The 15,298-nt window shown below is 36.2% G+C and overlaps 1 protein-coding gene across 1 annotated transcript in view; it reads left to right on the top strand.

Annotated features, from left to right (window-relative positions):
- Positions 1 to 15,298, top strand: part of pkp1a (plakophilin 1a) — a 41,289-nt gene that overhangs the window by 1,136 nt on the left and 24,855 nt on the right. The window contains exons 2-4 of the mRNA XM_082145115.1: positions 2,994 to 3,106; positions 14,440 to 14,687; positions 15,128 to 15,272. Of these exons, the coding sequence (XP_082001241.1) occupies positions 2,994 to 3,106; positions 14,440 to 14,687; positions 15,128 to 15,272 (506 nt within the window). The remainder of the gene's footprint in view (positions 1 to 2,993; positions 3,107 to 14,439; positions 14,688 to 15,127; positions 15,273 to 15,298) is intronic.

Here is a 15,298-nt window from a genome sequence, read left to right as displayed (position 1 = left end):
TGTAGTTATTTGTGTTTTAAAATCAAGATTGATTAATGTTGTATTTGACTGCAAGCATATAAACAACGTATAAAGTACGTTAAAAGAATATACTTATATAGTAAGACACTTATTGCGTGTCATTTACAATTAAATAAAAATGTCTTTTAGTTTAGATTTATATCAAATGCATTTACACTAAAAAAAATAAGCTGTTGAACGATCTTGATTAAATTAAGGAAAACTTTTCCATGAAAATGAATTACATTTTTCCAACAAAATCGAATTTGTTGGAAATGATTTGTTGTAATCTTGTTGTATGAACTTAAATTAATTTAGTCATTCCTGCTAGATAGTTTTGTCAGGTTAACTACAATTAATCTTTACCCGGCCTAAAATTACCAACATTATAATTTTAGTTAATTTGACTCTACAGTTTTTTCCAATGATAGTCACTAGTGTTCAATTTAATTAAAATCTCTTTTTAAATAGTAATATTGAATATTACTTATGCAAATCTGCGAGTGAGGTTTTATGCATGTATAATGTATACTGAGTGCCCACAGCCCTAAACTAAACACAGTCGCCACTCTTCTGCATAATGGTAACCACAAAATTCAAAAACATCACAGAAAGTCCTCTAAGTTTCTAACATAACTGAATATTAAACACTAACATTAACAACATCTTTCCATTTACAGAAAAACACATAAAATAACACTTTAATCCCTAAATTGACCCTCCTAATGCAGTCCCTTGCAAAGCATGCTGGGAACTACAGATCCACTGCCTAGTTAGTTGTCAACAAAAATGATTCATGTAGTTTTCACACAAATTAATTAAGTAAACTTCAGTTTTAAATATATTAGGTTGATTGAACTCAATTAAATTAAGTTGTGACAAAATATTAAACAATCGGGTTACTTTTGCTTATTTTAATTAATTGATTTTAACAAGAGGCAAAAATTTGTTTGAATTGAGTTCACCTTTATATGTCATATCATAATTACTTCTAATATAAATTATGGTAAACTTAGCCTTAACAGACTTTATTGTCATTCAACTGCACATTTCACAATATACAGTTGAGCGAAATTTCGTTGCAAGGCTCCGAGCATAAAAAAAAGACAGTATAAATATAAGTATAAAAATATATGCAATATAAAATTAACAATTATGAAACAATTATGACTAGTGCAAATATCTGTGGCAGCAGGAAGTATTGCAGTAAACAACAACAACAGATAAATGGACAAATTAAACAAATTAAATTAAACTAAAATGTACTTTAACTCCATTTCTACTGAAACTTGTATGTCATGTCTTGTATTTAAATATAATTGTAATTACACAATTAAAGTTGCCGTTTAGTACAGTTCAAATACCTTCAAATTTAATATCAAATATCAGTTCAAATTACAATCAAGATCTTTACATGTGCTTTATGTTAGTCAAGTGTACTTCCATAAAGCTTGACAGAATATTATTAAACGTAATGATTTACAATTACATTCTATGTACAATTAAACACTTTTTCACAATATTAAAACATGCAACCGCATAATTTATGCATGCCACAGTGCATGCTGGGAACTTAAGCCTCAGCATAGTAGTCTGTGTTGTGGACATTGCACTGTTACAGTTACCGTAATCTGTAAGAGACTGTAACTTCCGACACAATAATTATTCTGTGTGTGTGTGTCACAGTGTCAGACACCATGCAGTTGTTATAAATCTTAGAACTGCAACTGTAAAAATTGCTGAAAGCACTGCAGCCGTTAGCCAAGAATACTGTAACGTCACATGATGTCCACAATGCTGTCTAAATAGGCAGCTTATAGGCTTTGAAGCACAGACATAATATTGGGATCCACCCAGTGTTTAGATGTGACACACTGTCTAGAGCAGAAGTTTGCTGATTTGCATTCATTTGCTTTTAATATCTCAAGGATTTGTGCTGTTTTAATATATATAAAATGTATGTATAAATATGTGAATGTAAAGTTTTTTTATTTATTTTTATTATTATTATTTTAAAAAATATATATTTTAAAGTATTTTATATTTGAATGAGGATTGCTGACAAACCATAAAATGAACCTTTTTGCATCAAGATTTTTTAATATGGTATTAATTTACCAATATTTTTTAATATGGTAACAGTAAGGTCCCGTTTGTAAACATTAGTTAACTGCATTAGTTAACATGAACTAACAATGATATACTTATTCATTGTTAATTTCAACATTTACTAATACATCATTAAAATTAAAAGTTGTTAAAATCTGTTAATATTATTTATCAGAACTGAGTTATCATGAACTAAAAAAAATAACTTCTTTTTTTTATAACTAATGTTAAAAATGTGTTAGTTAATGCATTAACTAATGTTAACTAATGGGATTTTAATGTAAATGTTATCAATAATATTTAAGAGAAGAGTGTGCATTTATAGTGGTCACCATTTCTTTTGCGTTGTCACATATATTTAATTATCCCTTCATGTAACAAAATAATTTTTCAAATTAACATGTAGAATCTCAATTAATATGTAGTCATACAACTACATGTACACTGTAAAAAAAGTTGCTGTTTTAAATTGCCTTAAATCAACTTGGATGTTTAAGTCATTACAACTTAAATTACTGAAAGAAACTGACTTAAAAAAAAGAGTTGAAAATTGCTTAACTTATTGTGATGAGTAAAAACATGTTGATCATATAATTGTTTACAGTGTATAGTTATGCAAGAATTAGAAAGTTAGTTTAAAATAGTTTTAGATGGAGATTAGCATGTCACACTATTACAAACACTATTACAACCGTAATAGTGTTTGTGAATTTTGTTAATGAAAGTTATAATAAAGGGTTAGTACAAATAATAACATCTATTTAGAGAAACTATTCTCTCAAATTATAGTATATGTGACACTTTTGAAATGTATTTTTTGTGCATGTTTAACTGTGTGCATCTTCTAAAGTTTCCGTGTTGTGTTTTGTCTGCACCTTCTGCAGCTCCGGCATCAGCGACGGAGTTCAGTGAGCCTAAATTCCAGTTCTCGCCTGGAAAACTGAACGGCACATCCTTCCAATTCTCCGAATCCAGCATGAAGACAAGCCAGAGAGCGGTAAAGACTTCACACACTAAAACTGCATGATTTACTGTATAAACTGTACAGCTTGACAGCAGTGATTTATGATTGTTGCCTATTTAAAGTTTCATTGACATTGGTTTATAGAGGTTGTGCATATTTTCCCAACTGACAACTCTTCTCCTTCATGTAGCCTAACCTCAGCAACTTGTCCAATTGACTTAGTAGTATATTACTAAATTAGAATAGAATCCTTTTGTCAGATATATATACTATACATACATACAGTATATCTCAAAAGAAAGAACAGACCCTCTGCTTTTGATGAAGTAGTGGTGTCGGCAGTGTTTGATGCATATAGTGTGAATTAATAAAACAATAATGTTGTAGATTATTAGCTTTAAATTAGCTTTAAATTTTTTTAAATTAATAAAAATGCAAATAAACAATTTATTAGTCGTAACTTTTATTTCTATAGCGCTTTATACAATACAGATTGTTTCAAAGCAGCTTTACAAGTGTTGGCAGGAAAAGAATGCATTTCGACTGAAGTCTGTTCAGTGTTGATTCAGGTTCATTTTGAAAATCATCAATTATTAAATTTGTTAATTTCTTCTGTAAAGCAGTTCTGCAGAAAATGATGTCATCGTCCAGCTCAGTTCTGTTCTCATTCAACAGCGTCTGTACAGTCAGATAAATAATATTGTTGAATATTAAATATTTACAGAGCTTTGTGTGCATGACATTTTCAAGCTTTTTGCAGTTGTTGTTATTGTCACGAAATCAAGTACTGTATACATGTCCCGGTCTTTTTGTCCTCATAATGATGGGTTTACCAGGACACACACACACACACACACACACGCACGCACGCACGCACGCACGCACAGACACACGGCACGCAGACACACACACGCACACACACACACACACACACACACACACACACACACACACACACACACACACACACACACACACACACACACACACACACACACACACACACACACACACACAGACACTCACACATACACATACATATATATATACACTGTCTACACACACACACACATACACACACATGCACCATTGTAATCATTCTATTGTGGAAAAAGATTAAAAAGTATATATTATTTGAATTTTAAACATTATTAACTAAATTAATTGTGTCTGGACCAATATATTACAGTAATGACAATGTAAAACAACACGATTCATGATGAAGAATTGCATACAAAGTAGTAAAACATCCAGATATACTGTATTACAGTAATGAGAATGAGATTTTCTTTGCATTATAGTAATGATAATTTGTTCGATTGATTGCACGCCATTAAAATATGTTCACTCTGGAAAAAAAATAACGTATTAGTACTAATAAAACAGACTTTTTCATTTTTATTCATGCATATATAATTTGTATATATATTTTTTTCTTTTCATTTTAGGCTGTAATATGACACAAGCATGATCAACTTATATCTGTGATATTCACACTTTTAGCACTGTCTGTCATTTTCAGTAGATAATTCACGCAGAGAGTTTGTGGATTAGCACACTCTGAACTCAGCAGTCTCCTGCATTGTTCACTTGAAATAGGTTATTAAAACAATAAGGGCGGTGGAAGAGTTTTGTTCCCTGTGTGTGTATTCTTAATCCAAGAGTGTTTTGTTTATGCTGAGACTTTAGTGTGATGCCTGATAAGGTGCTCTGTCGCTCTGTGCTTGGCATTAGCCGTAAGGAGGGAGGAGGGAGGGTTACTATGTTTTATTACACTCCATTGTTCACGAAACGGCAGCTTCAAAAAAGAGATGATAGTTTGTTTATTATTGCAAGATACAAGATGCAATCTGAACCAGGACCATTTATTATGACTTAATAGCATTTTGCAGTTTAACTTTGATCAGACCGGCTGTTGTTTCTTCCCAGATAAGAGTGGTAGGAATGGTGTCTGATTTTTCAGTTTATGGGGCTATTTACATGTTTTGGCTGTTCATTTGCACTGTTCATTTAACAGTGTTTTCGGGGCCAGAAACGGGTTTCAAAGTGCACGTTTTAGAAAATCATACCATTATCATCTATGTGTAAACTACAAATAGTTGATCTTGTGAAAAAGGTGACGTCATGCACATGTGTATTGTTCAAGCGGGAAGGAAGTCGACCGGAAGTTGAAGCCGGCCGCGTGCCACCATCTTGTAGCAGAACTTCACCTGCTGTTAGCATCCCATTGAATCCCATTCATTTTGGCGTCACTTTGACAGCGAATAACTTTACATCTGAGGCATTTAAAGACTCCATTTGTCCATTATTTATTTCTAAAGAAACACGACAATGTATAAAATGCCCCATTACCTTGTAGCTTATGTTATGGCCCCGTAAAAACAGTTTTTGTAAAAGTAGGCTAACGATTGCGTCATAACCACACGACTCTCTGTCGCGCAGTAGAGAGATTACCGTATTGACGGGAGGAGAAGCTCACGGGCAATCGGGGAGATGTGGAGGCAAAATGACAAAATAATTAATCAGAATACCTAGCAAAAGTTTATCCTGCTCCTAGCTCATGGACACCTCCTACTCACGATCTCTGTCTCTGCAAGATTCGGAAGGGAATGATTCAGATTTCTTATGCCACAGCCACTAGAAGACAGACGGGTTGCTCACGTCACATATACGTCGTCAAGCTCAGTTTGAGTCTGCGCGTCAGGAACGGAAGTCCTAAAAAATCGCTGAAAATGGGCTTCACTTGCCTCAATTGAGTTCCAATGAGATGACTCTGTCCATTTCTTATACTGTCTATGGTATTGTTCAGTCTATAGGTGTGTAGTGTTTCTTTACAAAGTGGCATCGCCATCTACTGGCCTGGCATGAATAATACAGCGTTTTCATGGATCCGTGTAAACTGGGATCGCTTTGACAACGTTGTAGTCTGCACGCGAAAAACGCAAAGTTTTTAGTACATTCGTGTAAACGTACACTAAGATGCCCACATATTGAATACATTTTTATTGAAATATGAAAGCATAAAAAGGTTTTGTCTTTCAACGCCATCAAAAGCCGTGTTTGCATTACAAATTTGCACAAAACTTTTGCCATATTTTCTAAATGTCGATTAAAAACTATTGCGAAATGCATGACGACGTTTCCATTAACCGATGTTATGCAACTAAAACGTCATTTTTTTCCTCTCGCGATAAGTCAACCCATCAATTACGCCAACAGATGTTGTGAGGTTTGCGTACTGTAAACCGCACTAGACATTATTTTTAATGGAAGGAGACGTGGTGATATCCAAGCATTAATGGCAAGGGAAGCCCCTTATACTTGTGAGCGGCACGGATGAGATGTTTCTCCCTCATATCTGCTTCAAGATCTTGATTGTGGCATTTCTTTGTTGTTTAGAATCCAGTATTCCCGTGATGCTTTTGTCTTTTATGAGTTTATTGAAGAACTCGTCTCGTCTTCTGTCCAAACATACCGACTTTTACGTACACCAGGTGACCTGTAAATGCAAAAAAAAATGCATTGTTTCCATTGCAGTTGTGCGAAATATTCCTTTTTCGTATTGCCTGAAAAAACACCTCAAGCAAGCGCAAAAACTTTTTTGCGATATATGGGAGTTTTTTCTAAATTGAAAAAACAAAACAATTTTCCATTGGTTTCCATTGGTTTCCATTAGTTTCCATTGGTTTCCATTGGTTTCAATTTCAGTTTGCTCAATTTGAAGGGTAATGGACACGCGGCTACAGCCTCAAAAGTTTGTTGTGAAATGGATTTGTGCATTCACGATAAATGTGTCATAACTTCTTATAAACTTTCATTCATATTAAAAACGTGTACAGTACATGTACAAGAATATTCTTATTTGTTGTTTTTTTACAATCTCTTGGACACATTTCTTATACACAATACTTAGGTCACTTTTTTAAAACTCTTCACACAGTGAGCACAACAGCCGTCTATGTGAGCTAAACTGTGGATCATTTATCATTGCTTTGGCACGAAATTCAATGATTACATCTTTTACATGACATGAATACATTTTTCACTTAGACACAAACACCACCAAACCTCAGTGTACCAACAGGCCAATTTACATGTGTACATACTCTTTTCAAAACCTTACATAATACAAAACTGAACATGACAAGTTGCTACAGCAATACCATATTGAAATATATTCTGAATCTACAAAAGGAAATACTATACGAACTATTAGATGAAGCTGATTCTTTTACTTTCTATTTTTTTTTCTACTGTACATTGAATAAAGTAATGACTCATTCGCTTTTAGATGGTACGTTGCCAAGAATGCACACATTCAGTCAGTGGGCTATGATTGAGTATGTGTTCATGTTGGGTATAGTGCTTTGACAGAATGATTACATTTTGAGTCGGGCTTGCTGTTTTGATAGAGTTAGTATATGTAGAAAAAGGTTTTAGCATTTTGAAATGTTTGTGTTTGTATTCATTTAACACAAAAAGTGGTTTTGGCCAGAAAATGAACTATTTGGCTAATTGTGTGATGTAGGTGTGTTGCTACATTAAGAGTTTAGAAAAAAGCACTTCAAGTATTGGTAAACGCTTGTTAGCAATTGTAAAAAAAAAATATATATATATGTAGGAATTATTTTGTACAGTAATGTAAACATGGATAATGTAACATATGCTGCAGTGAATTATAAGCAGTAGAGAGTGTCATTCTTCATTTATGAAGACATTTTACTAAAGACCATATTGTGTAATGCTCCTGCTGTTAGTGTGTTTTTAGGTTGTTGTTTTATGAGTGACAAATGACAATGTGTGTTTGTTGGTTGACAAAACGTTGCTAGTGTTCAGGAAAAATGACTTGATTTGAGACATGAATGAAGTGTTTTTTTTTTTTTTTTTTAGCTTTTTTGGTTACAAAATGAACTGCTGTGCCAAGTTGAAAGTTGGTTAGGAGAACTGTGTGAAGAGTTTTGAAAAGTATTGAGAAATGTGTCCTAGCGATTGTGAAAATATATATATACATCATGTAAACATTTTTTCATGATTACTCTAAGCCAGTTAAGCTCATATTCAGATTTCTAGATATTCAAATAAGATAACTGGCATAAACCTACAGTATATTAATCTGAATTCTTTGTCAAAAAGCTAAATTGCACTTTTCTTTGCTAAGTAATATTTTTTTTTTAACCAGAGTATAGATCTTTATGGAACAATGATGCTCATGTAAACAAGGTAATTGAAGAGCAATTTTATTGTGCCCTTTATGTTTCATCTAGAGAATGTTTTGTTCTGTCTTGTTTAATTTTGAAAATGAACTATTTCACAATTCCAGGATATTGATACTGTAAATCAATAGATTGTAAATTGGAGGGTTAAAGTGAATGATTTAGCTAAGTTCCCCTTTACCTGAGGGATGTTAGTGTGCAGTTGTCAATGAAACACAATACGCCAGGGATAAGAAACGTGTGTATGGTCAAATGTCCAGTAAATCATTGATTTTATACCTAAATCAAAGAGGAAAACTGCAGTTACCAAAGCGGCTCTTGCCAGTCTCAGAGCTTCAATAACCAAGAGTAGGTCATCTAACAATTCATATTCATAAATCAGGACTTCAAAAATAATTTTTTAAGTTCTTAAAAAAGATTTATAAGAACAAATTGGAGCATGACTTTGTCCCTTCTAACTAGGCAGGATGTCTATTTCCAGCTCTTTAAGTGCAAACCGAATAAGGCTCTTGTACGGTGGCCGAGAGAGCTCAACGCGCTGCAACTGAAGAAAACACATGCAAATAGAAAAACACCTGCAAATTAAGAAAACATCTTCATCAGTTTCACAACACATGTGTGCTCCAAATACTCACAACACAACCAAATACAGAAACGCGCTGCAAAAGTTCACAACACAACCAAATACAGAAACGGGCTGCAAAAGTTCACAACACAACCAAATACAGAAACGGGCTGCAAAAGTTCACAACACAACCAAATACAGAAACGCGCTCCAAAAGTTCACAACACAACCAAATAAAGAAACGCGCTGCAAAAGTTCACAACACAACCAAATACAGAAACGCGCTGCAAAAGTTCACAACACAACCAAATACAGAAACGCGCTGCAAAAGTTCACAACACAACCAAATACAGAAACGCGCTGCAAAAGTTCACAACACAACCAAATACAGAAACGCGCTTCAAAAGTTCACAACACAACCAAATACAGAAACGCGCTCCAAAAGTTCACAACACAACCAAATACAGAAACGCGCTCCAAAAGTTCACAACACAACCAAATACAGAAACGCGCTGCAAAAGTTCACAACACAACCAAATACAGAAACGCGCTCCAAAAGTTCACAACACAACCAAATACAGAAACGCGCTGCAAAAGTTCACAACACAACCAAATACAGAAACGCGCTCCAAAAGTTCACAACACAACCAAATACAGAAACGCGCTCCAAAAGTTCACAACACAACCAAATACAGAAACGCGCTGCAAAAGTTCACAACACAACCAAATACAGAAACGCGCTCCAAAAGTTCACAACACAACCAAATACAGAAACGCGCTCCAAAAGTTCACAACACAACCAAATACAGAAACGCGCTCCAAAAGTTCACAACACAACCAAATACAGAAACGCGCTGCAAAAGTTCACAACACAACCAAATACAGAAACGCGCTCCAAAAGTTCACAACACAACCAAATACAGAAACGCGCTGCAAAAGTTCACAACACAACCAAATACAGAAACGCGCTCCAAAAGTTCACAACACAACCAAATACAGAAACGCGCTCCAAAAGTTCACAACACAACCAAATACAGAAACGCGCTCCAAAAGTTCACAACACAACCAAATACAGAAACGCGCTCCAAAAGTTCACAACACAACCAAATACAGAAACGCGCTGCAAAAGTTCACAACACAATGCAAATACAGAAACGCGCTCCAAAAGTTCACAACACAACCAAATACAGAAACGCGCTCCAAAAGTTCACAACACAACCAAATACAGAAACGCGCTGCAAAAGTTCACAACACAACCAAATACAGAAACGCGCTCCAAAAGTTCACAACACAACCAAATACAGAAACGCGCTCCAAAAGTTCACAACACAACCAAATACAGAAACGCGCTCCAAAAGTTCACAACACAACCAAATACAGAAACGCGCTGCAAAAGTTCACAACACAATGCAAATACAGAAACGCGCTCCAAAAGTTCACAACACAACCAAATACAGAAACGCGCTCCAAAAGTTCACAACACAACCAAATACAGAAACGCGCTCCAAAAGTTCACAACACAACCAAATACAGAAACGCGCTGCAAAAGTTCACAACACAACCAAATACAGAAACGCGCTCCAAAAGTTCACAACACAACCAAATACAGAAACGCGCTCCAAAAGTTCACAACACAACCAAATACAGAAACGCGCTCCAAAAGTTCACAACACAACCAAATACAGAAACGCGCTCCAAAAGTTCACAACACAACCAAATACAGAAACGCGCTGCAAAAGTTCACAACACAACCAAATACAGAAACGCGCTCCAAAAGTTCACAACACAACCAAATACAGAAACGCGCTCCAAAAGTTCACAACACAACCAAATACAGAAACGCGCTGCAAAAGTTCACAACACAACCAAATACAGAAACGCGCTGCAAAAGTTCACAACACAACCAAATACAGAAACGCGCTGCAAAAGTTCACAACACAATGCAAATATGAGACGGCGCTGCGTTGTCATGGGAACATCCCAGGTGAAAATAATGAGGAAATTACATTGGCTTTCGTTGCTCCCTTCATCAAGTCCGTTCCAAACGGCTACATAATGGCACACAAGTGCCCCGCTCCCTCCAAAGTGCCCACTTCAAGGGCTCTGCCGTCTGCCCTTTTAAGGGAGTAACGTTAGGGCATAGGTAATGCTCACGAGCAATAAAAAACGTCCCTGCCGGGTCCGTCACTTATTGGGTTCCCCGGAAACATTTCCGTTGTGTTCTGTCCTATTTGCAGCGCGTTTCTGTATTTGGATGTGTTTTGAGTATTTGGAGCACACATGTGTTGTGAAACTGATGAAGATGTTTTCTTAATTTGCAGGTGTTTTTCTATTTGCATGTGTTTTCTTCAGTTGCAGCGCGTTGAGCTCTCTCGGCCACCGTGGAATTTGGGCCGGATGGAATTTCGGGTTGGATCCTGAAAAACTGCATCCTGGAATTAACCCCTATTCTTCAGTCTCTCTTCCTTCGATCTCTCTGTACTTCAACAATACCTGTCAAATCTGGAAATCATCAATTGTTATTCCTCTCCCCCAAAAAACTCATCAATCAGAGTTAAATCACTACAGGCCTGTATCGTAAACCCCTATCATAATGCAGGGCTCGCAAAATTTCAAAATCGCTGGTAGCCCTTCGGGCAGGCACTCTTCAGATTTTGGTAGCCCGAAATGAATTTTACTAGCCCAGATAAAAAAACTATTTTCAATGTAGAAAATTGGTTAGGAGTCAAAACAATGAATCAAAAACTTTTTCAAAACACAAAATATCAACAAATATGCATCTGGTTCTAACTGAACTGAAATGTGTGTGACAAGTATGGAACATGAATCAGTCATGTCTGTGGCTCAGCCCCCAATGAGGGTATGATAAAAAAACTAAAAAAAAGTAACACTTTAGTTTAGGGTCTAATCTGGGTCTAATACTCACTCATACTCAGTCAGGGGGGTTCGGGGGCACCCCCGAGAAAATTTAGATTTCTCTGATCTACATATGTGCATTTTAAGATGTTTTGAAGGCCAAAAAAAATGGATGTAAGTGGCCAGCTGATTATTTTTCTCTCCTCATCAGCATCACACTCCTATTCTCTTTGTCTTCCCCTCCTAAAGCTGAGCTTTGACTGATATAGGCTTTTCATTTTTGTCTGTCAGTGAAGTAAACATAGGGTCATCTGATAGGTTGATTTATTAATCATTTTCTCAGACGCATTAATTTACTGAAAGCTACTAGGAAAGCTAGGTAGCCTAACTAAGTTTATTAAATTCATTCACAGTATGTACACATTCATTATTGATCTTATTCCTAATACAGGGCCGTAGACAGGGCTTTATAATCAAAGAGGTCCTGCATTTAAGGTTATTAGGGGGTTAATTTTTTTCATTTCTCTGATATGTCCATTTCAAGACATTTTAAGGCCAAAAAAGGATAAGAAATAGCTTTAAAACAACGTCAGTGGGCAGTAGATTATTTGTCAATACCTGCTCTACCTTCTTATCCATCACTCTTTCTTTTTCTCTCAGTCTCATCTTGCCCTGTCTCTTCCCCTCCTAAAGCTGAACTTTTTTAATTTACTGAAGGCTACAAATTGTATATTAATTCTCAACATGTACACATTCATTATTAATCTTGTGCCCAACATGAAAACGGCTTTGTTAATGCTCTGTTAATGTCCCCTCACAATGACAGCAAACTAATCACGTTACATAGGCCTATTTTCAGTTCAAAATGGCGAAATTCGACAAAAGTATATTCGTTTGTCTGATCATTTTTGTCATTCGTTTCACATTTATGACCTAAAAAACTGTCAAATATGAAATGTTTAGTTTAGCTACTTACATCTTATCTCCCACTTGACCGTAAACTGAAGCGAGTCGACCGCTCTGCTCAAATTCGCGCTCAGAAGCTTCTGTGTATATAAAGCCCGCCTACTTTGATTTGATTGGTCATCTCAAATATTCTGACATTGACAGACCAATGAGACTCAGATGAACACACACACACACACACACCCTGTCCTCTGTTTCTGACGTGCGCTCTGCTCGGAGCCACTGCGGATTGAAGATGAAGAACGCGCTGAATCTGATTATAACAAGACTGAAACGAACAGTATTTCAGATAGCCCGTCGGGCAGGCCGGTTATGCATTTTGGTAGCCCGAATGGAAAACAATATAGCCCCGGGACGTCGGGCAGGCGATTTTGCGAGCCCTGTAATGAAATGTTGAAAATTATTCAAAAACATTATGCTTCCATATGTTACACCATTTTTAGATTGTCTCCCATTTGCATATAAGCAGAAGAGAGATACAGATGATGCAGTGGCTTGTCTATTGCACTGTTTGGTACATCTGGATATCGATGAAAAATTTGTCAGAATTCATTTTATTGACTCCGTTTTTAATTAAATTCAGCGTCATCAGGTAATAATAAGGAGACTACAGTGTCTGCAAGTTCCATCATCACCAATACATTGGATTTATAATATTCTTTCTAATAGAGCGCAAGTGGTAAAGGTGGACAATGCATTATCGCCAACCAGTATTCTCAATACTGGCGCCCCCCAGGGGTGCGTACTCAGCCCATTTCTTTATATTCTCTACACAAATGACGGTCAGAGTCCATTTACCACTACTCGTTACTTTTAATATGCAGATGGTACAGACTACAGACATTCTTGCACTGCTTAATAAGGACAATGACTCTTTTTTTGGACTATCAACTTTCCATAGCATATTTTTAGTATGTGGTGTGATGATATCTTTCTCCACCTTAATATTTCAAAGACTAAGACCAGAGACTAAAGACTAAACCAGCAATGCAAGTTTGAAAGGTAGCGTCCCGACAGATCTTGTGAGAATCACGACTAGCTTTACGGCACGATGTCACATACACCAACAACATATGAAGCAGCCTCTATGGAAGACACTAGCACGCATTTCAGATGTGAATTAATGGCAGAGTCGACGAAGAAAATGAAGAGAGTGCGGTCGGAAGAGTGCAGAGACGGCTCTGCACGAGTGGTATTTACGACAGTTATGTTAAATACAAGTACTCCACAGCGACTCTAGGGGTACGGAAACTGCATAGTGTGCCTTTAAATGACCCAGACCACCCACTCTATCAATATTTCAGCCCTCTTCCTTCTGGCCATAGATTACCCATGTGTAGAAAGGCCAGTTATAGTATGAGTTATGTTCCTGTAGAGCATTAACAGAGCTTTAAACACATAAGAAATCGGCCACTGATACATCATCTTATGTCCTTGCTTTTTGTGTGTGTGTGATATGTCTGTGATACATCAATAGCAGCACAAGTGTTTTGCAATAGAACATAATAAGTGATTTTTTTTTTTTATGCAAGTACATAGTAGTTAAAGACACCTAATATAAAGTGTGACCAAAAACAAGCTTAACATTTCTAGTTAAAGCATTTGGTTGCAGAAACTAAGGGACGAGTCATAATTATTTTCTGATTGAGCTCAAGTTGTATAAACATAAATATTGATAATAAATATAATTTAATCGTATTACTGTTTTTTTTTTTTTTTTCTTAATCTATTAGCACTTTATTCATCATTGCTTTTTATTTGCCCAGACTGGTCGCAGCTTGTCTTTGCGCAGCACGGTGAGAAGACAGACCCAGAGGGAGTCTCAGAGGAGCTGGAATGTGGAGTCTCAATCCAATGGGATGAAGACCAGTGGCAATGACTTTGCCTGGAATAAGACAGGTGGCAGAAATACCAAGAAGTTCCAGTCCATGAGGCTGGAGAGTAACCAGCAGATCAGCGCCAGCCGATCACAGCTCATTAACATCAAGCCTTCCTCCAGCCAATCACAGACAGGGTGAGTGTGCAAGAAATTTATTTCGGCAAAAACATCTGCGTCCCAAGTACTACAGTATGTACTAAAAGTACTATGTAAAAGCACATTAGATGCTTGATAGAAACATTTCATATAAGATATTTTGGTAACTGTTTAATTAAAGCTTTTATGTATGCCTTTAAGGTGAATTATAATGTATTATAACTGTAGTTACGATTATTCATGAGACCATACAATGCATTATAAGGCGCATTATACGGTAAACTAGAGTACTAGGCACTGTAAAGTCTAAAATATTATCTCGCATCCTCTGTCTGCTAGTGTGCGCCTAAAAAAACAACTTTTGGCAAATTTTACAATCTTTATCCTTTTTCACCTAGAGAGAAATAGGAAAAAAAATTTATTTGTCAAAAAAAACCTTACATTTTGTGTCTCTTACATATTTCAAAACCATGGTTCAGTGCGAATGGTGCCAGTGGAGAATTGCCTGATATCACTCTGGAGGAAGCAGTGAGGTATCTGACACTCTCGGATGAGAGCTCTCAGCTGCGTGGAGCTTCATTCATACAACACCAAACCTTCACAAACGAAGGAGCCAAAGAAGAGGTCGGGAAACTGCTGCATGTGCCAAG

This window comes from Leuciscus leuciscus, assembly GCF_965113295.1.
Source record: "Leuciscus leuciscus genome assembly, chromosome: 18".
Lineage (NCBI taxonomy): Eukaryota > Metazoa > Chordata > Actinopteri > Cypriniformes > Leuciscidae > Leuciscus > Leuciscus leuciscus.
The sequence above is the reverse complement of the archived record's forward strand: the minus strand, read 5'-3'. Positions and strand labels throughout refer to the sequence as shown.